General features: G+C 40.0%; 1 protein-coding gene across 2 annotated transcripts; it reads left to right on the forward strand.

Annotated features, from left to right (window-relative positions):
- Positions 1–4,592: 4,592 nt before the first annotated feature.
- LOC145779319 (dynactin subunit 1-like) lies at positions 4,593–27,724 on the forward strand. 2 transcript variants are annotated; one of them, XM_082590875.1, is made up of 28 exons: positions 4,593–4,742; positions 8,361–8,455; positions 9,184–9,240; positions 9,984–10,021; positions 11,361–11,608; positions 12,085–12,193; positions 12,467–12,592; positions 12,864–12,992; positions 13,108–13,262; positions 14,036–14,162; positions 14,461–14,598; positions 16,794–16,943; positions 17,486–17,644; positions 18,345–18,443; positions 19,118–19,295; positions 19,657–19,804; positions 20,308–20,476; positions 20,713–20,844; positions 21,341–21,475; positions 22,178–22,336; positions 22,741–22,866; positions 23,438–23,600; positions 24,106–24,214; positions 24,618–24,814; positions 25,148–25,272; positions 25,627–25,768; positions 26,118–26,299; positions 26,858–27,724. In XM_082590875.1, the coding sequence occupies exons 1-28, from the start codon at positions 4,648–4,650 to the stop codon at positions 27,035–27,037; spliced, it is 3,870 nt and encodes a 1,289-aa protein (XP_082447001.1). In that variant the 5' UTR covers positions 4,593–4,647; the 3' UTR covers positions 27,038–27,724. The 2 variants fall into 2 exon arrangements, with proteins under 2 accessions (XP_082447001.1, XP_082447002.1); XM_082590876.1 differs by lacking the exon at positions 18,345–18,443.
- The last annotated feature ends 107 nt before the right edge of the window (positions 27,725–27,831 follow it).

Below are 27,831 nucleotides of genomic sequence, written 5' to 3' on the forward strand. Positions count from 1 at the left end.
AGGGCGTTCGTTCACGATCCGAACGGCACTGCCTGTGTACGTAAGCAGTTCAATAAAATTGGGCTTACGAATTGAAGAGTCCAAAATGTGAAAAAAGTATTTGGTCACATCAGCCATGAAACCAAATCTTTCAAGCCGAAATCTAGCCAAGACATCTGCCAGAGGGTTTAACAAGTCAGACAATTCAGGACAAGAAGACATTACATCATTTACACAAGTTCCTCGGAATTCAGATTGTTTTAAAGCCTTCTTCTTTAAATCAGCAGCTCTATCTGACGCCAACACAAAATTGTTAGGTAAATCAATATCTTCCTTCAACGGAACAGGTATCTCAAATCGACCATCTTTCAACTCAATATTCGGTTCGACAAGTTCTCTAGCCAAAATATCATTGCGAGACAATTCACAGGTTTCATTTTGCAAAGTCAAATCCTGAATGACTTTATTCAGGTCTGCTATTTCCATATCGCGAGACTCAATTTTACGCTGAAAGCCAGAGATGACATCCGACTCTGAAGACGTCTGCACTCTGCACACTTTAGCAACGCTTTCAACTAAGGGTGACTTACCACCACAAGCCAACCAACCGAGAGGAGTGAGCAAAGCATGCGGTTCACTACGATTGTCACCAACACGCTCTTCTTTTGCACACATCAAATAAGCGTTGTCGTTGCCAATCAGTACATCTACAGTACTACAATCATTCAAATGAAACATATTCACGTCATGAAAATGACGGAAACCACTTAAATCTTGTTTATGGGGTAAAGTTTTAACATCGTCAGCCCAAGCTGGGTTAACCACCGAGGTTATATCACAAAACAGTTCATCAGTCTCTAACGACTGGATGTTGAGTTTAACAAGGTCAGCACAAGTAGGTTTCTGACCAGCCAGAGTATCCATTTTAAACGACGCTTTATCATACGGTTTAAGACCAAGTTCGCACACCAAGTCACTCGAAACAAAGGTCAACTGCGAACCAGGATCATGCTGACAATACACCAACTTCGATTTGCCAGTCATTGGAGTCAAAACACGAGCAGCAGTAACGCGGTTAAAGGCTGCTTTAACATTTCCAATCTTAACATTACGCACAGGAACTCTGGCACCAGCATCATCTTTACCGATCGAATCCAGAGAATCACGTGACGTCACATAAAAATCATGCAGAAGAAAATAGTGTTTCCTATCGTTGGTAGGTCCACACTTACGACAGTTATTTGCATGATTACAGTCTCTAACCATATGCTGGCGCAAACAATTCAAGCATTTGCCAGCTTTCACAATGACATCTCTCCGATCTTTAGGTGTCAAGCGCAAAAATTCTTTACAATTAGACAAAAAATGATATTCAACTTGACCACGTGACGAACAACAAAAACATGCCGGTATGTCACTACGTCTGGCCACACCGCCGCGCGGTGCGCCAACAGCAGTCGAGTACTGCGAACTCCCTGAAATCACATTATCATGGGGTTTTACCGACGTCTGCCTAACCGGACATGAAGGCAATTTTCCTTTGCCAAACTTTTTAAAATGCTGCGACTCATCAGAATCGCCCATTAGCATAATGCTAAAATCAGTCGACTTGCGCGTTTCCTCCCGTACTACAAAATCAAACAAACTCTGAAAAGTAGGTTCCTCAGTGCTACCATACTGATCACCTAAAAAGTCAAGATAACGCTGCTTAGCGTCAAACGGGAGTCGTTTAGCCAAATCCAAAACAAAACGTCCTTCTAATTTATCACGCTGACCATAAGCTTTCGCGTAAAGCAAACACTGCGACAATTCATCTTTAAACTCTTTCAAATCACTGGAAGAGATAGAAGTCAATTTGCTACCATAGCGATACTTTCTAATTTCTGGTTCTGCGAAAAGACCTCCACGAACTCCAAAACGTTGGGACAAGCGAGATAACGACATTTCTATCCTGTCTTCCTCTGACAAGCCAGGAGTGTCGGAAACCAAATTAGCAATCGTTTGTGCAGCTGTTCTAACACAAGCTGCTTGCAACAAAGTCAAACGAGTTCCCTTAAAGGGCGAAGCTGCCATCAAGGCCATAACACGATTTTTAAAGAAGACAAATGGCATATTATTACCATCGTAACCAATCAAGGCCGCCTTATCGAAGAACGTCCTACTATTTTGGTATTCAAAAAAGCAATCCTGCTGTTGAGAACTCGATTTAGCGGGAGAAGACAAGCTATATCTCTTAAGGGGCTGAGTGGGCTCAGTCACATGCACAGCCCGATCACGATCCTCACATACGTTAAAATCAGGAGACACGATACGCCTCTCACAACCACCCAAATTACGTGTAGCTGGGCGATCAAAAACTAGCGGCGCTGAAAACTGTGAAGGGGGCAAAGCATTACTGCTAATGGCGGCCCCGTGACCTGTACGCTCTGGGGGAGGAGTTCGGTTGTAATTTGCAGACCTTGGCTCTACAGCCTTCGGAAGACCCTTAGCCGCGGCCCCGAGACCTCCTGAAACAGCTGGAAAACATGTGGATTGTACAGGTCCACTTACAGATTGAACAGGCGTCTGGAAAAGGTTAGGTAAATTAAACTGCGATTGATGTTCACTTCTGGAATGCCTAGAAGATCCCTTCTTAGAGCTACGCCGGGAGCCCGCCTCTGATCGATATTCAGCTAAAACTACCTCTTTTCGTTGTTCAGCCCTCAACTGAGCGTCTTTGAGTGCGAACTCAGCAGCTCTCGCGGCAGCCTCAGCAGCTCTCGCTTCGGCCTCGGCTTGTATCTGGAGCTCCTCTCGTCTTAGCTGTAGGTTAATTTGTGCAATTATTCGTGACGAGCTCCTTGACATCCTAGTGCTTACATTTGAGGCGCTATCCTCAGGATGTATGTCAGCATCTAACCTATCTGACAACTCACTTTCTTTTTGTTCGAAGTTATTTTTCAACGAGTTAAATTCGGGATCTACCCTATCACGAAGTTCTGCCAAGATTGCAGAGTTAACAATTTTACTCAAAAGAGCATGGAAATGCCGTAATTCCTCTTCTAAAGTAGATAAGTTAGATCGAAAAATTAACAGTTCCTGCTTATCACTCAAAGAACCTAGGGCCACAGAAAGTTTCCCAATTTGAGTCAAAATATCCCGTCTAAGATGCCGGGCCTCTCGAACTGACTTAGCCTCATCGTTAATGGGTCCCTCCCCAGAATGGCCTGCCCGACCGCAAAGAACATCATCAGGCTTAAACTCAGTCGAGTCGACGGCGGTCGAGTCCCTGTCACCACCGAGTGTAGACATATTAAATGTTAGGGCTAAATTTAACAATTAAAAAAATTAAGTTACACAAACACACAAATTAAGTTATAAAAAACTTAACTGCAAATACCGTAAAAATACAAAAAAGAATTTAAATGCACGATACCGTAGCTGTACGAGTATGAAGTCCTAAAGTCCACAAAACTTGCTTGGATTCTTCGACTTGAATCTTCAAGCACAGATGGATTGCCTTTAATCTTCTTTCTTGCCAATAAATGTCAAGTTATTTTTCTTCTGTACCAAACTGAGAAGAAATGTCTTTACTTTTTAGCTTAAAGTTCTTCAGTTGCCTACCGAGAAGAAATGTCTTTAATTTTCTTTGCTTCTTTAGACTACCAACCAATAAGATCTTCTTTTATTATTTCTTTGCTTCTAAGTGCTTCTTAGCCTACCAACTACAAACTTCGTCTTTTATTTTTTATGGTCACAGCGGTAAACCATAATCTCTTCGTGGGAAAATTGTAACGTAAGATTCCCAAATCCGTTCGTCTGCATGCAATGACCCAAAAATAAACACACTTTCGAAACGTCTATTCAAAGTGTATTCCAGTAAAATTAGCCCGAGGCTACCGAAAACGAGGGGGTGTAACGCCGTACACCTAAAAACTGTCACTACAATACAAATTACTTGGTTAAAAGACGGAACTTTTGTCCAGCTAGCAAGCACTAAGCCAACAGTTAAATGAGCGGCCAACTTTCAAGCAATCATTTTACGAATGACCAGAATAGATATCAATATCTCAAATTCACGTATGCAGTACTGTGACGCAATAATGAAAAACAATTATGAAGTCATTCAACAGGTGTTCGAGCTAGTGAACCAATGCATTCATGTTTAAACAGGCCCAAACAGGTCCAAACAGATTTAAACAGGTCTGACACAAGTCTTATTAACGCTGGTGCAATTTTGGCACATTTTCTAGCAACTTCCATGACGTAATATTCAGTAGACTTGAACGGTTTTATATGACGTTTGATTTGTACAGAGATTGGCCGTAACACTAATTTAAAAACTTCTGTCAAATAAAAAATTAATCTCCGTTTTTCCAACGAGAGAAGGTCTAGTTCAAACAGTCTTTGTTCATAGGTTAGGTTTTTCAGTCCATGAATGCATTTTGTTGCTCGTTGTCCGTACCATATGCAATAATTGGAGAAAATCTTATTCCAAAGTAAAGTTTTAGCCTGAGTAGGCTATTTTAACATATTATGTTGGGCTACTCTCATTGCCAAAAACACGTTCACTTTATACAAAATGAAAATTTTTAAGTGTAATTGTATTATTACGGTAGGTTATATCATGCTGTCACTGGAAGCTTAATATTGCCATTTTTAGATTTGGCTAATGCTGCAACTGAAAACATGTCTGACAACCTTAGACTGGGTGCACATGTAGAAATTATTGGAAAGGGGCTTCAAGGTGTTGTTTCTTATATTGGAGCCACGCAGTTTGCTACGTAAGTTTTAAAATAGGAAGTGGCTGCATTTACGGCGCCGTAAATACAGCCGTTCCATGCCTTTTTTCTAATCTTTACGTCGCTTTTAGTGCGCATGCCCGCTGTTGCTGAAAAAAGCTGGATATATAACTAAATTCAACTATTTATGCCAAGTGATTCAGTGGCGCGTGCGGTCTGCGTCTGACTCGTACTCCCAAGGATATGAGTGATGTGCAGAGTGATGAGTTATGTATGAGTGATGTATGGCTACTGTGTGATGTGCAGTTTAACCATAGAAAGAGCTCAACACCTGCTCTCCTGGGCCACATTGAAACGGGCTTTTGCCTGAGGATGGGTTTCTTTTATGTCCGGTTTTCTTTCTCCATCTTATTATTATTATTTATTATTATGACTGCTCATCCACATCAATATTGGAACTGGCAAATTCAATCCACAACACTTTTCATTAGGCTGTCATTCATAACTACATGTGTGCTTCTCTCTGTTTTTTTTTTATTTTTTTGCTATTTGTTTTTTTGGGTTTTGTGGCCGTGCTAACTACTGATATATAGCCTACTACATAATTTTTCATTCAGGCACGTTTTAAACCTTTCAAAGTTTTGCCACCTTTTCCCGTTCGTTAACGTGCTGGTAGGTTTATATCGATTTTTGTAGTTAGTATCTTTTTCGTCCCGGACGCGTTAATGACGAAAAATAAAATGATTGATTGATTGAGTTCGATACTTCCAAGAGGTGTGTTTTTTTTTAAGCTAAATTCTCACCTGAAGTGACCTAATCGTTAGGCTGCGCATTTTAGTGGCCGTTTAGTTTGTTTTTAATTCTGAACATCACAACGAAAAAACAGTATATGACAAACATAGCAGAGATCTAGAAAAAGGTAGAAGTGACAAAACGCGGACGTCTGCTCGTCGTTCGAAAGGACGCGGCTGTGTCTTGGTAAAGACACTTAATGGCAAGCCAAACTAAGGGGAACAGCTGACTCGAAGACTAAATGTCACTTCGCTGCTTCCTGTTGTCTGTTGTAACGCATCTGTGATCGCAGTGTACTGTATGTTATCGCAATGGGCGCAAATAAAAACACGTTTATTATTATAAAGCAGGACAATCAGTTTAGTTTGTTTTTAGTTCTGACCATCACAACAAAAAATCAGTTTAAAATACGGCACGGTCGTAACACCTTAATAAATTTTTTATAAATTTAGAAAAGAAAAAAAGGCTAGTGATTTTTTTTTTTAAATTCTATAACTTATTCATAAAATTTTTAGGTGTTTACGACCGTGCCATATATTAAACTGATTTTTCGTTGTGATGGTCAGAACTAAAAACAAATTAAACTGAACGGCCACAAAAATGCGTAGCCTAACGATTGAATCGTAACGTAGCCTAACTAAAGGTTTGAGAACAAGACGTCTCTGCGGCTGCTTGGGCGGACCATAAATGGAGTTCTGAATGGAAGTCAAGCGCCACCAAACTCTATTTGTTCATCCCCGAAGCCGACACACACCCAATCGGCCTAACACTACCAAGACAGGGCGTCGGGCTTTTCCGCTCAACCATGCACCAATGGGGAATGGCCTCTTCCTCCTTCTGTGAATGTGGTGCCGAGGAACAGACCGCAGACCACATCATCAATGACTGTTCTATCTTCAAGCCACCTAACGGAGTGGAAGGTCTGCGTGTCATGGATGACGAAACCAAAGACTGGCTGCTCTCTAGTAGCCTTCCAGTGTAGTCCGGGAACATCGTGAATCTGGAGTGGTAAAAGGATAGATCCTCGGCCCCAGAGGCTCACACGACGACGACGCCATATTTTAAACTGATTGTCCTGCTTCATAATAATAATCGTGTTTTTATTTGCGCCCATTGCGATAACATACAGTACACTGCGATCACAGATGCGATACAACAGGAAGCAGCGAAGTGACATTTAGTCTTCGAGTCAGCTGTTCCTCTTATTTTGGCTTGCCATTAAGAGTCTTTACCGAGATATAGCCGCGTCCTTTCGAACGGCGCGCAGACATTCTCACCACTCGGCTATCTGGTATCATGCATGGTATAACGTCCGCGTTTTGTCACTTCTACCTTTTTCTAGATCTCTGCTATGTTTGTCATATACTGTTTTATTGTTGTGATGTTCAGAATTAAAAACAAACTAAACGGCCACAAAAATGCGCAGCCTAACGATTGAGTCACTTCAGGTGAGAATTTAGCTTAAAAAAAAACATACCTCTTGGAAGTATCGAACTCATATCCTTGGGAGTGCGAGTCAGACGCAGACCACACGCGCCACTGAATCACTTGGCAAAAATATTTGAATTTAGTTAATTTAGTTATTCTGAATTTAGTTATATATGCACATTATGCAGCTTTTTTCAGCAACAGTGCGCATGCGCACTAAAAGCGATGTAAAGATTATAAAAAAGGCATGGAACGGCTGTATTTACGGCGCCGTAAATGCAGCCACTTCCTTTAAAATAAGTAATATGTAATGTAAGCCAAGCAAAACTCAATCACTGAGGTGTATTTTCAGTGGTTCTTGTAACTTGATAATGTTTGTATGAGCAATGTTTTATTTACAATATTACTAACAGTAGGCTATATTGTTCCATCGCCTCGATTGCCCTGTTCATTTGTAATTGTGCTGATGTTGAGTTTGCATTGTTTCTTTTTTGTTCTCCATAATGTTGCCTGCCTGCGACTCAGGCATTTCGCTTTTAATTGTTGCTTCTGCTGCGTGCCAGGAAACGTTGTGTGAGGAGAGACCACTTACCTTTTTGTGTTGAATTCTGTATTGGTAAAACAAGCGATAGGAATGCCAGGACACCTTTGCAATATGTGTGTACTTTGGATTTGAGTTTAACCGTTGTGAAGTTCATTAGTGTGTACAAAAAGTCAGGTTTTTATCCCCACTTCAGACTCAATAAATAAAAGATTGCAAGTTATGGTTATGACAGGAAGAAGGAAGGATTGTAAACAAGCATTAAGCTCCTACTTTTTTATCAAGACCGATTGGTTACTACAATGACAAAAACAACAAAACGAAAACTTTGATATTCAGTTAATGTTAAAGCTTTCTGACAATTGTAAATCGTGTAAAAGCCAAATCCTTACTGAAGATTTGTTTTTTTTTATCTATAATACTTACAATAGGCTAGTAACATGGTGTGGCTTATGTTTTCTTACCAGTTTATCCCCCAGTGATACAATGAGGTGGTTTGGTCACTGTTATTATTACTGTACTTACTAACACTAGTGTTCAATTGTACTGTTAGCATTGCCCATACCAGCAGTCACTGCCTAATTGATGCATAGGGCTAGGCCTACCAATATTGCTTTAATCCGATAACATAATTTTTGGTATTGTTTTTTAGTATGTAATTTTTACCTACCCTCGTCCCTCACTGTTATTACATAGTTATTTACTTTTGCGTGTGTATTACTGTTTATACCAACTGTTAACTTCAATATAGTTATTGTCTTTATTAGTTTATTATACAATTGAAAGATGAATGAGCACTCTGCTTTGCAGCATCTCATATGTGATTATTATTATGATAAAAACTAGAATTGACAAATGATGATAAAGATGATGAAAATAAATGTTTCTATATTTTGAAGGGGGAAGTGGATTGGAGTTACATTAAACCAACCATTGGGAAAAAATGACGGTGAAGTTCAAGGAAAACGATATTTCACCTGCAACCCAAACTGTGGTAATTACAATATTCATATAGTTATGCCACGGCAGTGGACCTTGTCTAAACAATATTTACGTTTTAAGGACTTAGCAGACACACATGATATATATATTAATATGAATAACCAATAAATACTATTATATTATCTATTAATACTACCAAAAGTGCTCAAAGCAAAAAGCCAAGCAGAGCGAGTTAAATCAAATATAGTTATTACTCTCTAAAGTAAACCCTTGACACCCTGTTTTACGCATCAAAAGGTCCTAAAAAATATACAAAAGCAATTAATTGATAATACCTGAAAAGATATTAAACATTACTAGACTTGAACACCTTATTACTATATGATATAAGTATATAATTTAGCGTGGTGATTTTTCCATTTGTGGTATTGGTAATCCAGGAACCACATTTGAATACTTTCACTTACCTTGCCAAAGTGCTCAAACTGTGAAGCAGTGAGCTATGCGCATTGCGCAATGCAACAGCAAGATGTCTGCTAGCAAAGTGCTCGATTGGCGAACCAAGAGCATATTTTTTTAATGCTTGACAAACTTTTTTAAATGTACCGATTGCGTTTTCTCTGTAAGTTATCTGTTTCTCTACAAGTTCTCTTTATCCCGATTTCACTACAATAGGGATTTCTCAGTGTCACTTACTGTTGAACCGTTCAAGTTTCACTGAACACCATCGAAAAGGTTCGACAGTTTTTGGATGGTTTTAGACTTGTTCAGTTTTTTCAGGAGTTTTTGTTCGGCCACCACAAGTGCAAGTACTGGACTCACCTCAATTACCTAAACGTAAGGCAATATAAGTAGATTAAAATTAATAATGATATAGACAATATTAAGTTCAGGTCAGATATATCATGCTTGTTTGTCGTATCCAGGCTTACACCCGGCGGTTGAAGATTTAGATTAAGTGGACGGGAAGGCAAGGAAGCCAATCTTCGTGTCCACCTTCAGGCATGCCTCTAAGTGTCCTGCCACAGACACAGCCGCATGCTCTTGAGCGGTGTCGAACCGGCGCCCTTTCGATTGCTGTTCCAGTGTTCTCACCACTCGGCTATGCAGCCGACAAATGTTAACACCGCATGTTAACACGGTTAACACCGCATGTTATCACTGTTAACATATCATGCTAACACCGCAAGGTCAAGGCAGACCAAAGCTTTCTTGGAACAAGCTCATGAGTCGAGATTTTGTAGCTTAGAATATGGTCTTCACCAATGCTGGATCATAAGGCATGGAAAGGAAGACTTTTCTCTCTACAGACAGACATTAATCCATCGCTTGTATACTAATCAACACTGGTTCATGATAATAAAGGCAATAAAGCTTAAAATGTATTTTGACTCTGTTTCCTTTGCATTCTTTAAATAATGATAATGGGCAGGATATTTTTCTAATATTATATACATAGTTTTCCTCCAAATGCATTGGCTATTCTTGTCTACCTTTATTTTTACAAAGATTAAGCTGACTTTGGTTGGTACGCTCTCATTGATACTACAACCATTACGCTTTGTATCTTCATTTGACAGGTGAAGAAACTCGAGGAATAGCATCAAAGTTGATACCAGTAAGTGGATGTTTCTGTCGAGTTTATTCAATTTATTAAAGCACAAAGCAATCTTGCATGCCGGTTTTATACACTAACCTGTCTTTCCCTAATCGTTTTTTCAAGTGATAGTAATCATTATTATTTGTTATTACAGTAAACATGTTTTCTGTTATTGCTTGCACTGACATAGTTACAACTTCAATTGCTTGTTAACTTGGCCCACATAAACAGCTTCATTTTTGGATATCCTGAACCACTGGCGTAGAGTAAGGGAGTGCAGGGGTGCGGCGCACCCCCTGCTCTTATTGGTATTGACATATGGTGAGGAAATTTCAAAGTAGAGCGTACAGTAACTTACCCTGCTGAAATAGTCACGTAACAATGTTTACGGCAATAATAAGTACCCTAAACCAGCTAAATTAGACGCGCTATTTCAACGAGGTCTTCCCACTGTGAGATCAATGATTCAACAGAACGCATTGTTTGCTATCAGACGCACAAGAATCGAAATCCGCTCATTAAACACATGAACACTCAACACTGGTAGACATTGAATCAATGTAAAAAAATGGGCTAATGTCCGCCAACGCCAGCAATTGTTTATCTCGGGCAAAAAAGCTAATTCAGTAGTGCAAAGGAAAAACTTTAAGTTCTGATCTGAGGGTTGAACTCAAACAAAACTAGGCCAGCAAATGTGCAATTATGACTGCCCACGATGTTCTTGAAGCAAAGATAGTTCGCTATGTGTGTGAATTAAATCGAAAACCGATAAAAGAAGAAAAGGTGTTTAATGGTCTTGGCAGCCGATATTGCCTGCATTAACGACGTCTCTTACCACCATTATTACCTAGCCAACCTGATATCATTGATTTATGTGGCTGCTAAGATTTGACATCGACTTCAACGAAATAAAAAAAAAATGATCAGTAAACAAGTGTATAAAGTTTAGAATTGATAAGAAACCAATATATTTGGAATTATTGCAAATAAACGTATTCAAAACTTTTACTTCAGCGGACGCCATTTCACAATCCGTAATCTACTGATTTTGCCGTAGCAAAATGAGTTAATTTTGAAGGCTGGCGAGCTGGAGACAACAGCTTGTCCCATGCCTAAGTCGAACCTGTTTTATTCAAGGTGAAAATCACTTGCTTAAAATCTCCACCTATACTCGAGTATATACAGTATGATATTTAATGTTTATACGTGTGATATTCTGATATAACTGCACCCCCGGCAATTTCTAAAACTCTACGCCTATGTCCTGAACATAAAATAGTTTTAGAGCTTTGTTGCTTTTTTTCTCATATTGTTTTATGAGGATAGGATATTACAATGAAGTCGATTCATATTGCAGCCTTCATCAAGGAGTGACAAAGAGCGGAGTTCCAGCCCATCTCGGCAGTCACGACTTGTAGCCCCTTCTTCTTTACAAAAACCTAAAAGTAGGTTATCATATGCCCCAAAACCTTCTCTATCCCCTGACCCATCTCCACCAAAGTCAGAGCCGGTTATTCCTAAACCTGTAGAAGTTGTACCAAAACTAGAGCCTCCTGCACCAGAGCCTGTTCCATCTCCAGCAGCTGCACCTCCAGTGTCGTATAGGTATGTTAGATCAAAGTTCATGTGCAATTGTGCATGGTGACTATGCTGGGGTTAATTCCAAATGATTAATAGATTTTGTGCATCTTTGTTTTCTCAAACTGGAAAGGTCTCTTTCATAATCTTGGCGGTTTTGGACAATGGACATTTGTGTAGGATTTGAACCACGACGGTTGACAATTTGAAATTTCCCTTTGAATGATTCAATTCAAGAACTGAGAGAAATTGCATTATTGAAGTGTGTTGTTAAAGCATACACTCTGAGAGCTGAACCGGTACTTCTACATTAAAAAGCTGGGTGTTTGTCCGTTTCTCCTCTCAGTTGTAGTTTAACTGTTAATTTTCAAAATTCTACTTAGTGAAAAAAGTAAAAATAAAGCATTGCACTGTTTCGATTCCAAGTATTTTTGCAATACTTCTATTCAATGCAGCAGAACCTCTCCTAAATACGTTCATTATCTTTATTTTTGACTCCTAAGCTCTATGCCCTCTCTTGCTCCTGGGGTATCTATGATCGAAGTTGAATCCTTGAAAGGACAAGTTAAGGAATGGAAGGAGAAATTTGAGACGATCCGTATCAAGAGACAGGTAAGCCTTGATTCAGTTGTAAATATCACTGCTTAGTGTATATTCAAAATGGTGTTTGCACTATACCGATATAGTGATGCTATCAATATTGATATTCATTTCAAGATGTTGCAAATTGTTTTGAAGTATATAGTACACTATTTAAGAAGTAGGCTACTGATTTGTTTTAATTTATTCTTAGACGAAATGAGTGCTATTGTCTTGATTTGAGTTTTCTTATCACTGAGTTAGCTTAATCAGATCAGATAGAAATTATATCAGCATTGATTGCAGGAAGAAAGAGCCAAACTGAAGGATTTCGAAAAGATGAGAATACAAATTCAACAACTACAAGATACAAAGTCTCGCACTTCGGAACAGATGCAAGAACTATCCAAGCAACTTCGTGAAGCAAACAAGGTTTCACATTGTACAACTGCCGAGTTTAAGTTACTACACTTTACAGTTTTCCTGTTGGTAAAACCATCTAGATAGAAACCGCTTTTGCATTACATTGGTCGTTTTGTTTTTACCAAGAGTTGTGTGTTATGGTTGTGGTAAAAAGCTAATGAAACATTAATCGTGAATAGAAACCCATTATGCGTTGTTTCTGTGCAAGAAAAACTTTCATATATTTAGTCCGTATATATTTATCAACTGACTCTCAAACGTTATTTTCGCACCGCCTCAGATGAAGGATGAAGCCATTGAATCTAAGGATCGTTATATTGAGGAAATGGCCGATGTTCATGAAACTATAGAAATGGCTACTTTGGACAAAGAAATGGCTGAAGAAAAAGCGGATATGCTGCAAAAAGAGGTTAGTACCATTATCATATGTTCAGTGGCATCAGTTTACTTTTTTGGTAGAAAGGTTTTTAGGGAAAGTTAAACACAAACCGCATAGCTGAACGTTGCATTTTTCGTTTGACCAGGTTGAACATTTGAATGAAAAAGTTGAAGAGCTCCAAACTGACCTTGAGATACTGAAGGCTGAGATTGAGGACAGCGGGACTGAAGGAACAGCCACCAACTACCAAGTGAAGCAGCTGGCCGAGCAAAATACCAAACTGAAGGAAGCTCTTGTTCGGTATGAAGCGATTGCTATAAGTGGTCGTTTTTACGTCTTTTCAACGTCAGACGACGTGTAAACGATGTAAAAAACGCAACTTTTGCTGTCTGTATTAGCCGCAGATCTTCTCTTTTGTAAAATGCAACATTGTTAGATGTTATATTTATGTAAAAAGATGAACGGGAAAACCATTCCGTGGATCATGATCGATGGCATAAAAAATTAATGTGTTGCCATCCAAGAAAAACAACCCAGCGAGCAAATCAGTCCTTTTGTACAGTACATTGATTCAGCATCTGCAGACTTTGAATCAATAAAGGGCTAATTTGCTGCCTGGGAACCACCTGGTGTACCGGAGTTGTCTGGCGAAGCAATGGAGGCGCTCAACCGACACCTTGAAGGTTGTCAGTTCGATTCCCATCGAGGTGCATGACTTTATCTTGGGAATATACATATATTCCAAAATTGTAGCAGGTGACCCGGCAAGTTTACAGTACGAATAGTCTTTTGTTATACAATAATACCTGCTTATTATGCCCACCTCGGGACCGGACGATTTTGGGCCTATTTATAGGGGGACACAACTCTTTGCCACTCCTATACAGCCAGTACTTCCGGACGAGACCAAATTGAGCTTAACAAGCGGGTGGGCCTATTGACCGTAGGTTTAACAAGCGGGGACTCCCGTATTTTCTACGGTGATGTTGCAATAGGCTCTAAATTTGATGCTTATTTTTATGCTGATCTGTTTTTTACGTACTATTTTCTGAACGGATCTTGTGTTTGGACAGAATGCGGGACTTGTCTGCTGCAGAGAAGGCTGAGTATCAGGCACTTGAAAAGCAATTGGAGAAGCGCGCAAAGGAATTGAAGGAAGTCTCCCAGAAGAAAGAAAAACTGGAAAAGAAATTAGAAACAGTAAAATACACTTTTTGTCACTTGGACTTTCCGTATATGTTCAACTGATACAGAATATCTATTTTTGATTTTTATAATCTGTAGATTGCAACGGAAAGAAAATTATCTTGAGTTCTTAAATTCATCGACTTGTTAAGAGTCACGCAGAGCGCTTGCGTTATCAGATAAACGTTTCATCGTTTTTTTTTGTTTTTTTTTATTGCACGTGTAAATGCACATTTTTTATTCAATAAACCGAATGAAGCTGCAACTGAAATAAAAAGAATATCTTTCTACCAACTCTCCCATCTCCTTCCAGGTTGAGTCCACAGTGGATGAGTTGAAAGAGCAGGTGGATGCTTCTCTTGGAGCCGAGGAAATGGTGGAAGAACTCACAGACAAAAATCTTCAGCAAGAGGAGAAGATAGTCGACATTGAGGAACAAATCCACGATTTGGTAAAATAAGCTCTTTGCGCCTATTTTTTTTTTATTCCATGTACTGAACCTAGACAGCAAAATCCGCCATTTTTACATTGATTCAACGTCTGCAGACGTTGAATCAGTGTAAAAATGACGTATTTTGGTGTTGTCAGGAAAGGATACATAATGAATGACAGGCATACATTTCCTTAGCAAGACGTGACAATGCAATGCCGAATGAAGTTAACTTCACTAAAACAACTAACCCCTTTGTGGGTATTGAAACTTAATTCTACCTAACCGTAAGAGTTGTTTTGCTCAAACTGTATGGTTGGCCGTACCGCGATTGGAATGTTGGTATGGTCTTGTCTGTAAAGCAACTTTAAGCATGTTGTTGTGCAACTTTTGTTTGTTGCATATGTGCATCAAAAACATATACAACACTACTTAGTACCATTACTTATTCCAACTCTATGTCTCTTCAAAACCAAAAAAACCCACTAAAACAACAAATAACTTTCCACGAAAGCGTATCTGTGCATTTCGTACATATACGCAAGGGAAATCCCCAACTGTGCGACAACCATCGAGGAATCTCCCTCCTGACAATTGCTGGAAAAATTCTGGCTCGTGTCTTACTGAACCGCCTCTTGAACCATCTCGAGCAAGGCCTCCTCCCTGAAAGCCAGTGTGGATTTCGCCAGGATTGAGGAACTGTAGATATGATCTTTGCGGCCAGACAGCTTCAAGAAAAATGCATGGAGCAACACCAAGACCTCTACACTGTCTTTGTCGATTTGACAAAAGCTTTTGATACAGTGAGCAGAGAAGGATTGTGGAAGATCATGCACAAATACGGATGCCCAAACACATACATCTCCATTGTAAGACAATTTCATGATCGAATGATGGCCTACGTTGTTGATGACAATGAATTCTCTGAAGCCTTCCCAGTTACAAACGGCGTTAAACAGGGCTGTGTCCTGGCACCTACCTTATTTAGCATGATGTTTTCAGCAATGCTAACAGATGCTTTCAGAGATGAAGACTGCAATGGTATTCCAATTCGCTATCGTTGTGACGGAAAACTTTTTAACCTGAGACGCTTCAAAGCAGTCACCAAAGTGACCGAAACTGTCATTAAGGAACTTCTGTACGCGGATGACTGTGCCCTGAACGCCTGTTCCAAAACCGAAATCCAACAACAAATGAATAAGTTCTCCTCTGCTTGCGATAATTTTGGACTAACAATCAGCACTAAAAAGACAGAGGCAATGTATCAACCAGCCCCTGGAAAATCCTATAGCAAACCACTCATCACTGTAAACGACCAGAAACTACATGCATGTCAAAGTTTCAAGTATCTCGGTAGTACTCTTTCTAACACAGCCACCATTGACCTGGAAATCAACAACAGAATCGTCAAAGCATCTATCGCCTTCGGCAGATTGAGGTCTAACGTATGGGAGAGGCGTGGAATCAAGCTGCCCACAAAGCTAAAAGTTCACAAAGCTGTTATTGTGACGACCCTTCTGTATGCATGTGAGGCCTCGACTCTTTATAGGAGACACGAAAGGCAGGTGAACCACTTCCACCTTTCCTGCCTCCGAAAGCTGCTCAAGATTCGATGGCAGGACAAAGTCCCAGACACCGAAGTTCTCAGTAAAGCAAACATGCCCAGCACTCTTACCCTCGTAAAAAAGGCACAAATAAGATGGGCTGGGCACGTCCACCGGATGCCGAACCATTGCATTCCTAAACAACTGCTCTACGGAGAACTGACTAACGGCAAACGTCATGTAGGTGGTCAAAGAAAACGCTTTAAGGGCACTTTAAAAGCTTCCATAAAAGAATTCGCCATCGACGTAGACTCGTGGGAAGACTTAGCCGCAGAACGACCAACATGGCGCAGTCTTATTTATAAAGGCGCAGAATCAGCTGAGAAACACCGTACGCTATCTGCTGTCAGAAAACGAGAACATCGCAAGGCCCGAGCCTCAAACAACCCTGGCCCAAGCCAACCATCCTTCCAATGTCCATTCTGCAGTAGAAGATTCACCGCACAGATAGGCCTCATCAGCCATCTCCGCACTCACGTAGCCTACACTGACCAAAGCCCACACTAGAAAAAAAACAAAAAAACTTGATCTCAGTCTCATTGGCCATCTTCGGAAACGAAAGGCGAACATCATTATCTGTGCATTTCCTACAACGTCGTCTAAATTTGTCAGGAATCGATCAACGAAATGAACGAGGAGCTGCTTGAGAACGCACGCGACTCAGAGCTCGAACTTCGGGAGGAAGTTGATCTCATGCGGGCAAAAGTCCTCGAGGCCCAACGTCAAACTGAAGCTGCAAACGACGCTGTGGCCGATTATCAGGTATGCATGCGACCCTGGTTCGACACCTCGGAGAGGTAATCAATTTTTTTTTTGCGTAAATATGGAAAGGGGACGGAAGGAAAGGAAGCCGTTGTATCCATTTTCAGGCATGTCATTACTGCTTTTGCAGGAATGACAATAAATAATGCTTGCCTTCTCCAGACCTCATTCAACTGGGTCAGCATAGCTCTATGCGTTATACGCGTTAGCTCTAGGCGTTATACGTTTAACTGAAGTGTCACTAAACTTACTTTAAGAAGCGTATAAAAAATAAATTTCCCTCACACACCATCAAAAGATTTGATGGAAGCTTATCAGTACGAACACCGCTCAAGAGCATGTAGCTGTGTCTTCGGCAGGACACTTACAGGCATGCCTGTAGGAGTGTAGGTGGATATGAAGATTGGCTTTCTTGCCTTCCCGTTCACTTCATTTAAATCATCATCTGCAACCACGAGGCGTAAGCCTGGATACGATTAGCACAGTGCATATGTTTTCGAAACCTAACTAACTTTTGTCTCATTTACGTTTTCCTTTCTCAGGATACAATCCAGAAGTTTCGCAAAGTGGTCCAGGAGCTGCAGGAAGCCAACCACGATTTGAGAGCGGCCCAGAGTGAACAAGAGGAAAAGTCGGACTCGGACACTGCAAACATTCAAGCACCAGCATTTAATTATCAGATTAAAATGGTGGAAACTAAGGTACCTTTCAAGCAAGTGGCTTGTGGTTGTAAATCAGTGATGTTCAAATGATTGATTGAATTTTTATCCTCGGACTGGAAAAGCTTCTTGCAGAGCTTAATCCTGGCAGTTTCGCATACTTGTAGAGGCTTTGAATCACTGACGCAGGCCCGGTCACCGAGATTGACAGAGTGAAGTTTCTAACTGTTGAAGTCTTGTTGCCGGGGAATTATTCCACCCATTAGATGCCGCTGAATGGAGAGCACTCCTTAAAGTGCGTTGTTCAAGCGCACACCCCGAGAGTCGTACCAGCGCCGGTTGATCTTGAAGCTTCTTCGTTCCAGAAGGCACGCGCTAACCAACTGAGCTATCGGGGCGGACAATGCGCCCAATTTCGCTTTGACAAGCATATCAGATATTTACAACATGCATTAAGAGTTATCGTTTACAGCTTATTGTAATAATAACCACTCATATATATTAAGCCTTGATTTAACTTCGAGTAAATGTGTTTCCTTATTGAAAGTCTGGTATGACCCGACCTGAAATTGAACCCAAACCTATCAGTACTAGAGCCGAAGGTACCAACTACTCAGCCTCTGAGCTAGTTTTAGATGATTATTAATTATCTTACAAAGCCAAACGCACAACACTAAGCATTGCTGTTATTTTGCAAACAACTTTTTTGAAGTTTTCTTAACAAGTTCTTGTGATGTGTTAGTTTCGTCATCTGAATAGCATGCTTCACCGCACACCACCCGAAAAATCAATCAAGCGTGGCCGAAACCCTCCAGCTTCGCAAGGCTGCTTGAACGTCGAGGTTACCCGTAGCTGTGTGGGTTTGCACATTACACTTAGCCACTTAATAAGTTTGAAGTGGTTTTGCCCATTTTTGCTTCTACTAAATTAACAGAATAATAACAGTTGAAAACTCACGGTTATGGTTTTTCAGTAGTAATAACGTCTTGGTTGGTGGGAGTAGATTTTAACTGAACTCATTGCGTGCCGTTATTTTTCAAGATGCAAACGTAACTATACACAGTGAAGCTTTGCAGTAGTTTCTTATAGTTATAAATTGTGTTCAAACTATTGTCTACTGAACTGTGAAGAGTTGCTTCTCATCGTGCTGGATTTTGGAAAATCCCTGTAAATCCCTGACTTTGCTACTGCACCACTCAACTGCTCAACACCTCTGACATTATTGCTTCTTTGAGTTGTTGGTTTCCTTACCTTGGAAACTCTTCAAACAAGATAGCTGAGGATTTTCGCTGGAACGGACAAATGCTGTTTCCTTCCCCTCATCTTTGCGAATGCATTCATAGAACTGTCGTAAGCTATGGTGCGATTTCCAGCAAGCTTGCAAGAGTTTTGTACGTTTCTGGGCCACACTTCAGCATTAGTTTCAGTAGAATATTAAAAAAATAAGTAAAATCGTTCGTTTTGTGTGAGCTTGCTTTCAAATAAGGATTATAATTTTCCAATTTCCATTACCAGGCTACAGCGCGTTCCATAGACCATGACCTGCGCAAACTGGATGTGAGCCAAGCCAGTCTCCACACCAGCCTGCTGCAGATGTTCATGCCATCCAACTTCACCAGGAGGGCGGGCGACAGTGACTGTATCCAAGCTATCCTACTGGTCAAGCGCTTTTCGTCCAAGGCGGAGATTATCGGTAGCTACAAAGTTTATGGTTGAAAAGTTATTCAAGACACTGCGTTTGCACGACCAAAAAGTGTTAGATCCATGTTATAATCCCGCGTTAAAGGAGTGCACAATTAATCTATGACACCGCATTTAGCCGCCCTGGCTTGAGGTGAATGAAGAATCACTTCTTTATATCAAATATTACTACAACATTGTTGCTGCTGAGCTCATTTTTGTATGGATCTCTATCGCTAAGAACACGTGGACATTAATTTTGTGCAAGACTTCTTATTTTATGTCCCGTTTCTTCTAGAAACTAGCACTACTTTTATTCCCGCGACTAGCAACATGTTTTTTTGAAATTGAAGTTACATTTACACTTGAAACAGGGAAACACATTGCCGAAAAGTTTGATTTGAGCGCGGATGTCGTGAAGGACGTGGCATTGCTGGGCGTCAGAGGAGACCAGTTAACTTTTGCGTCATCATTAGTCAGCAAATTAACCGGGCTTCAGATAATGATGGACTGTTACGATGAGTAAGCTTTTTTGTCATCTTTTTTACGCACCGACCGCATAACAAAATGTGACATAACGCATTAAGAATTACGTTGATACAACGCAATTGTAGCGTTACATTAATGAAAATAAGTCAACTTTTGGAGTTTCATTTAACAACGCAATTGTTACAACAATGAATGTAGAGTATTTTTACTGCGATTTTCTCGATTTTGTGTATGCTGACCGGTTTTTGTTTCATACATTACCTCTTCCATCCATCATGAACCTCCACTTCACTTCTCCCAACTCAACGTTTCTCTATCCTCCTCCATTCCTTCAGCTCAACCGTGATCTTCCACTATCGTTGCTCCCATTTTATTACTATTTTGACTCAATTCTTCTCGTGTCTTAGAGTGAACATCCCTACCACAATTCCCTTGGCACAGAAACTTCAACAAATCAAATTCGTAACGTATTCTGCATAATATTGTGTCTTTTACATGGCAAAGATTCCTAACAATTAATCGGTGTTTTCTTCCAGGGCATTAAGCAAGTGTTCTGTGGAATTGTTCCAGAAGATTGGAACCCTCTACACCGAGATGGTGCCTTATGAGAGGGTGTTTGATCATTTAACTGACTTGCTGCGAAAAGACACGCTGGATGAGACCACTAACACAGACAGCGTCGATAAAGCTGTGCTCTTTTTCAAGGTTAGTCCATACGCATAAGTATCTGCTCTGTTGACAATGCCGATTATACCAAATAATTGCTGTTGAGATTTGCATATGAAGTGGAAGTAGTCACATTACTCACATTATTCCATCCAGGTGCTGCAGCCATTGGACTGTGTTGCTATCAAGCGCTGGTGATAAGCTTTTCTATTCATCCTTTCATTGCTCTCTGTGTTAATCAAAACGATGTTAGCATTGGCATATTTTTCTTTCAGCATCTTTATAGCGTTCATTTGAGCCACGAAGAATTTGACTGCACCAAATCCATGGAACAATATCTCAGCCAGTGCCAAGTCTTGCTCACTGCTCTTAACACCAACACCACTCGGCTCAAGTCCTTCATTCAGGTTTGCCAATTTCTTATTGAAAACATTATTTACCTTTTTTACTCGATAAATTTGGGCTTGAACTTTTAGAATGTTTCGTTTAGTTAGAATATTTCGCTCATCCGTCTTTAACCCAAGCTAATTTGATGTTGCTTGAAGTGTAGTTGATGCAATAAAATACCTCAAGCAATGGTTTTAGTTTGAAGTTATATTACAAAATGAAATGATCCTTGTTGTGTTTCTGTAAATATGGAAATTTGAAACGATTATTGAAAACTGATATGTTTCGCGCGTATGCATCACCATAACATAGATTATGATTTTATTGTCTTTGTTTGTTTTTTTCGACTAAGAAACGACAGTTTTTATAGGGGTGCTATCACAAGCTGTGGCTGCCCAGACAGCAAATCAGTCGTTTTTACATTGATTCAACGTCTGCAGACGTTGAATGTAAAAACGGATGGTTTGCTGTTTGGGAAGGTAAAACAAATTCATTGATTCATGTTTTTATGACCAGGCCGGTCACGAGACCAGTGACGTAGCGATACTTCTGAATGACGTGGCTACGTCCTGCAATGACGTGAAGCAATTTTGCAAGAAGATCAAGAGACGAATTCCTCAGTCTTCCTCAAGGCTCGACTTCTCACAAGAGGTACTTCCACCCAGACAACAATGATTCAACGTCTGCAGACGTTAAATCAATGTAATATGACCGGTTTTGCTATCTGGGCATGCTGTTTACTTATTTCTTGCTGAGAATATGGAAATATTTCGAAAGCAATGTTTTGGATTTCACCCTAACATAACCATCCGCATGATATTGTTGTGCAGTGCTGTTTACGTCAACATAACCATCCGCATGATATTGTTGTGCAGTGCTGTTTACGTCAACATAACCATCCGCATGATATTGTTGTGCAGTGCTGTTTACGTCAACATAACCATCCGCATGATGTTGTTGTGCAGTGCTGTTTACGTCAACATAACCATCCGCATGATATTGTTGTGCAGTGCTGTTTACGTCAACATAACCATCCGCATGATGTTGTTGTGCAGTGCTGTTTACGTCAAACTAATTTTTTATGTCCTTGGTAATATATTTTTGTTAAAAATACGGAACTGTAAAAAGCGCGGTGGTTTTGGTTTAACTTTAAGGTAACTATATTGTGCCCAAAATATATGCTCTGGCATTTGAAATGTTTAGCTTTTAGTGCTACTAATATTGGCAGCGATGCATTGATAAGCTTTCACGAATTATGTTTTTGCCGTTTTAATCTTTTCAATTCAACACTTCGCAAAATTTTTCCAACAAAATATCATTGTGATCTTTATTATGAATACATTTGATCAACAGGTCAAAGATCGTTTATCGAAGAGTCTCAAGTGCTTCACTTCCGTACATAACCTCGCTCTGGCCTGGGTGCAGTCATGTGCCAAGGTTAACAGGCCTACAGATTCGAGCTCACTATCCGTGGTGAAGATGCAGGAGCTCTTGCGGAATGTAGCCAAAGAAGTATGATCTTAATTTTTGCTTCATTACAAGATGTGGTGACACTTTTGCATCTTTGTGTGCACTAAAACTCTCAATCTCTTAAAATTTTGAGATCAGTTATAATTTAAGAGGCTGGACTCGGTATTTTTTAATCATCTCTTCGACTGCATGTGTCAGACTCTGTGCTATTCATAGTTTACCTTGAAAGTATTTTACATGTTGTGGAAACATGATTTGGATTAAAACTACTTTGTTTGTGTTACAGATTGTCTGTTATTAATTACAATTTTTTTTTATCGTAATATCACTATATTAATATAAAATTCATGGAAAAGGCGATGTTTGTATGTTTTAAACTTATTATCGGTAATCTTGCATCGTCAAAGCTTTTCTTTATGGCTTGCTACCTGTACTTTCCTCGGCAGGTCTATGAAGGCGAAGAAGTGTTTGGAGCTGTACGCGTATCCTTAGGCAACACCATGGCAACCATGAACACCCTGGTGATGGCAATGCAGGAGGGAGAGTACGACACAGATGCTGCTTCTCCTAAGGTGAAGAGGAATCTTTTTGTCTGGTCATCTAATTTCGTGTACGGTTTGTAATCTGATAATCGCTTAAAGGAAAGAATCGGCCACCCTCACTACGGCAGTGGGGTAATACCGATTTTGGATGATGACGTAATAGAGCAATGTGTTTCAACGTCGTTGGTGAATTAACGGCTCTACGAGTAAATACACGTCAAAATCAACCGACGATGATCCAACTTTTGAGTCGTCTTTCGTGGGACAAAATTTCCCAGGATTTATCATCCGGACTGGGAGAGTCTTCATCCTCGTCATTGATAGCACTTGCTAAGTATGCGGCCACACTTTTGACTTGCAGAACCAAGTACAGCAGCCATAATTTTACAGTTTTTTTGCAGTTCTTTGTTGTGATTAATGAGAACAGTTGTACCGTGAAACAATGTATGAAACGATTGGAAATAGTAAGAAGAACAAAAAGAAAAGGTTATAAAATAGTTAAAAAACAACGGCTAAATAACAACTACCACTGACTGCTGTGCACCAGTCCAAACATGCTTCCAGACCGCTGTTTCCTAAACTTTTGTTCATTCTTTTCAAGATTCAAAATCCTGTTGAGAAGCGCTCCCAGGCGGTAAAGTTGGAGATGTCGGATTCAGAGGGACTCTCGTCAAAGTTGGAGGAGAAAGATCAAGTCATTTTGGAGCTGAGAAGGATGTTAAAAACGAAAAGTGATGATGTGTCCGAATCAAAGATCAGGATCGGTAAGACTCCGATGAACAAAGTGATTCTCAGGAGCAAATGGGTGGAGCGCCTGGTTAAGCTAATCCAAAAATAAAGAGCCCAAAAAGTCCACACTGAACTCATGTTCAGCAAACGTTTCAAAAACTATACTGTCTTCATTAACACTGAAGATGAAGACCGAATAGTTTTCGAAACGTTTGCTGAACCTGAGTTTAGTATCTACATTTTGGGTTCTTCATTTTTTTATCAGATTAACCAAGTGATTCTGTTTCAATATTTTGTATGGGAAAGAAAAATGTGTCAACAATATTGTGCTCATCTACGTTTCGCGCAGCATTTTGATGTGCGAATGCTCAGGACGAAGTCACAAAAGTTACTTTTCTCTTTAAACAAGCATTGAATGGGTCAATAGTTCTCATGAAGAGTGGATTTGTTTCTTCTGTGCTATGGCAAGCTTGAGCACTTTGCCGTGTTTCGCATTAGAACTTTGACCACTATCCTGATATGAGATGTCTTTACTTTCAGGTATGTTGGAGCGGAAAGCAGAGAAGGCCGGCAAAGAAGGAAACGAGAAGACGAGTTTGTTGCAGCAAAAACTGGATTCCTTGACCGAAGATTTAAAGAAAAAAGACAAGTTAGTTTGTTATTTAATTCCCAGAGTGTCAATTTACCCGCAGAGGTTTTGATGATTGGTGGTGCGGCACTGATGCCACCACCCTCAGCTAGAAGCGGTTTCTGCACCGCATATGTGATGGGTTGTGTAGACTCGGCTTTTTTCTTAAAGTTTAAGCTATGACAACTCAAATTACAGCGTGAATCTAAACTCTCACCCATTTTAACACAAAGATTTTAATTTTCTCGTAAACCTAACTCTTCCTTCATTATCAGCTAACTGTCTGTGGTATTAAGCAATTGTTCCACCTTTGCGTTGTGTACCGCAGAACTGCAGGACCTTTAGAAAGTAAACCTATACTGCAACCATGCTAACCCTTACGACTCTTTATAAATCATTTCATCTTGTTATTTTTTGTAACTAGAGAGTATGACGAAACATTGGATGCATTGCAAAACGACATTGACACGCTTGAAGCGGAGAAGGCCGAGCTGAAACAGCGGTTGTCGTCTCAAGCCAAGCACAATATTCTCTCGGATCTGGGAATGAAATCCCCCGGAATTGGAGCTGCTGCTGTCGGCGCAAGAACAGAAATTTCTTCGGTCCTAGCAAATACAGCAGGTAAAGTATTATTCCACTTACGCCCGGTTGGCAAAATTGGTTCTTTTTACATTGATTTAACGTCTGCATGCGTTAAATCATTGCAAAATAAACCAAATTTGCTAGCTGGGTGTTTATACAGAAGACATATCTATGGGGTTTTTCGAAATTGCAGATTATGGTTTTCTTGGGAGAGTTCGCTTTATTGTGTAATCTAAGCAGTTGATGACACCCGCAGTTAAAACATGTGAAGTTGTGTTCAAGTGTATGTGACAGAAGTGTTAGCTTGAAAAATGGGCAGAGAAATGTGAAATTCATCGCCAGTCTAAGCAGCTGCATTGTTGTTCATTGCAGGACCGACCAAGATCGCCGACTCCCCAATGTTGCGTCAGCAGATCGAAGTTTTGCAAACCGCGCTAAGAGTCAAACGCGCTCAGTGTAGTCGACTTGTTGGCGAGAAAATGGTGCGAGATTTGAAGGTAAAATTTCAGTTTCATTCCAATATGTTTGGCTTCCACACAGCACCAGGGTTTTAATTTTCACAAAGGTAATTTTTCTCTCGAATTTAATTTTCATACTATGTTGAATCACGGTTGAATCAATGTCAAAAAACTGATTTGCTGCCTGATATCGGCGTTCTAGAGTAATTGTTTACTTTCGAGATTAAGCTTAGAGTTTTATGTCGTTTCCTCGTCAGTAGACGTCTGTCTAACCACGTTGAAATATTAAAACACCAATTATTGCTGGCAGAGGCAACGCAACCTTAATATTAACATTTTCTCGCTATTTTCAACCCTTGAGTTACGATTAATGAAACGTTCTTTTTAATCCAGTCACTCACGCCTCTCCGTCTCCCTCAAGTGGCGATAACGCACCCAGAAATCGAGAACGTTCGTTCCCAACTCAACAAGTTGTCAACGTCATTGAGCGGATATGCAACACCGCAGGTCATTGACATCAGCAAGAGGAAAGCAGGTAAGAACTGTGTTGGTTACTGCCCAGACAGCAAAATCCGTCATTTTACATTGATTCAACGTCTGCAAACGTTGAATCAATGCAAAAATGGCGGATTTTGCTGTCTGGGTGCAAAAAGAAGAAGGGCCGACATTTAGACAAACACTTAGTTTGCGGTGTAGTCAACCCCAGAACCACGATGCCTTTGTGAGCGCCTAATCACTTGCTTTAGTATTTTTCATTCAAAAGGCAAAAACATCAAATATTCATCTGAGAAAACATGCGAAAGTAATTGAACAGCGTTAGATCTGGCTTTTTAATCAGATGAGTCTTGTTTGGTTTGCGATGATTTTTCATCTTTTTGTCGTAGGTCCATATCCAGTGGGTAGCAGCGCCCCCTGCCGGATGGTTGCTGACCAGCAAATGAAACTTCGTGTCCTCGCCGACCAAGTTGAAAACCTCACCATCAAGACTCAGCAAGTGCTCGCCAAAGGGAAGTGCAGCGAAGTTCGTACAGATTTTGTAACCTTCCCGACCCCCCAGTTTGTTAAGGTTAGTCATGAAAACTTGGTAAAATTTCATAATTTTTTTTTTCGAACACCCGTGAATGTTATTGTGCCCCTAGACAGGAACCCTAATTTATCTTTTTGTAACTAGAGACTCGGAGTCTCTCAATAAGCTAAAGAGCTCAATAATCAAAAAAGCCTACATTATAATAACATCACTGTTTGTGGCAAGTTTTTTGATTAACGTTTTCTGCTGCTTATTGGGGTGATCCACTGATGTGTAATTTCATGACATCATGTTTTTTCTTTCTGCGTTATCCAAACTCTAGTGTAATCGACCTCCGTCCTGGTATTTTAAAGTACTATGCTTGGCTGGATCCAACAACAAGGCTTGACATTCGTGGTCAAACAAATGGCGTCTCCAAGATAAAAATTTATTTCCTTGATACTCAACAATGCGAAAAGAAGTTTTTTGTGCCTCAGTTGCATGGCGTACTGCACTCAAACTGTGTGCGTTGGTTTGCTTTCATTGTTTGTTCATTACTAACTACTTCATTATTGTGTTCACCGTTGTATGATATCTTTTCTTTATATTCCTTTGTAGAGTTTGACTCCTGCTTCTGCGCAATTGGTTGGAAAGTTGCAGTTGAACGAAAAAGAAACTTCGTCCAAAGCTCGCTCGGGCGGGGTTTCGAACCAAGGGCAAAAGTTATTCCTCGATCTCAAACAGATGAACCAACTGCACGGGATGGCGCTCAAGCGAGCGGTGACGATATCATCTTGAGCTTGTCCAATCACCAAAATCTTGATAAGCATTTTCTTTATTGAAATCTTGCAATGACATCGGTTTAATGTAATTTTTTGGCGAAAAATTGGCTGCTGTCTACACTTCACCAGTTCAGGGCAAACAAAAGCTTTTGTGACGTAGTTTCGTCGTCATGAATTTGTGTCCTAACTTTTAACCTTGCTATCATGACGTCAATATGTTTATTCACCCATGACGGACTTATTTTTTCATTTCATTTCAGTGTCAACCAATGTTTAGTTCAACGGGTCCAGTAGTTCTGTCGTGATATAATTTCTTTCTAAATATCACGAATATCCATCGAATTAGTCCACTTCACCTTGTGAGTAGGACTGTTGAAAATAGAAGTAAACAGCAGATAACTCGATTTTTTGGTAAACTATTTTGAACCACTCGTGACTATGTTGTAACATTTAATTTACCTTATTTTAAACTTGATTTTTTTAATTCTTTGATGAATTTACAGAATTGATTCTTTTTCCTTTTAATAACAAGACAATTACGTGATTGTAGATTTATCTTTCAATAAGTTACAAAAAGTTTTGTTTGCATTTTTTGTCTATTTTTGTTTACAAACATTAAAACTCCATATAAACAACCCTACCTACGTTATTACTTGAACACGGTAATGTGGTTGCACTTCAAAATATAATGCTTCTTGTTGTGCATGTGTTGTGCATCCCAGCCTATCTTACCATCACTAACATGCTGAGTTGATGAAGATGTTAGGGAAGGTGTAGCGAGGAGATTATTTAAAGCGAAGCTGATATTTG

This window comes from Aplidium turbinatum, chromosome 11 (assembly GCF_918807975.1).
Source record: "Aplidium turbinatum chromosome 11, kaAplTurb1.1, whole genome shotgun sequence".
NCBI classification, from domain to species: Eukaryota; Metazoa; Chordata; class Ascidiacea; order Aplousobranchia; family Polyclinidae; genus Aplidium; species Aplidium turbinatum.

Excerpts from the sequence above, each read along its gene's own strand:
- LOC145779319 (XM_082590875.1), top strand. The coding sequence starts at position 4,648 with ATGTCTGACAACCTTAGACTGGGTGCACATGTAGAAATTATTGGAAAG. Across the intron at positions 19,805-20,307 it reads ATGATGGACTGTTACGATGA|GGCATTAAGCAAGTGTTCTG; the intron begins GTAAGCTTTTTT and ends GTTTTCTTCCAG. Across the intron at positions 20,845-21,340 it reads GGCTCAAGTCCTTCATTCAG|GCCGGTCACGAGACCAGTGA; the intron begins GTTTGCCAATTT and ends TTTTATGACCAG.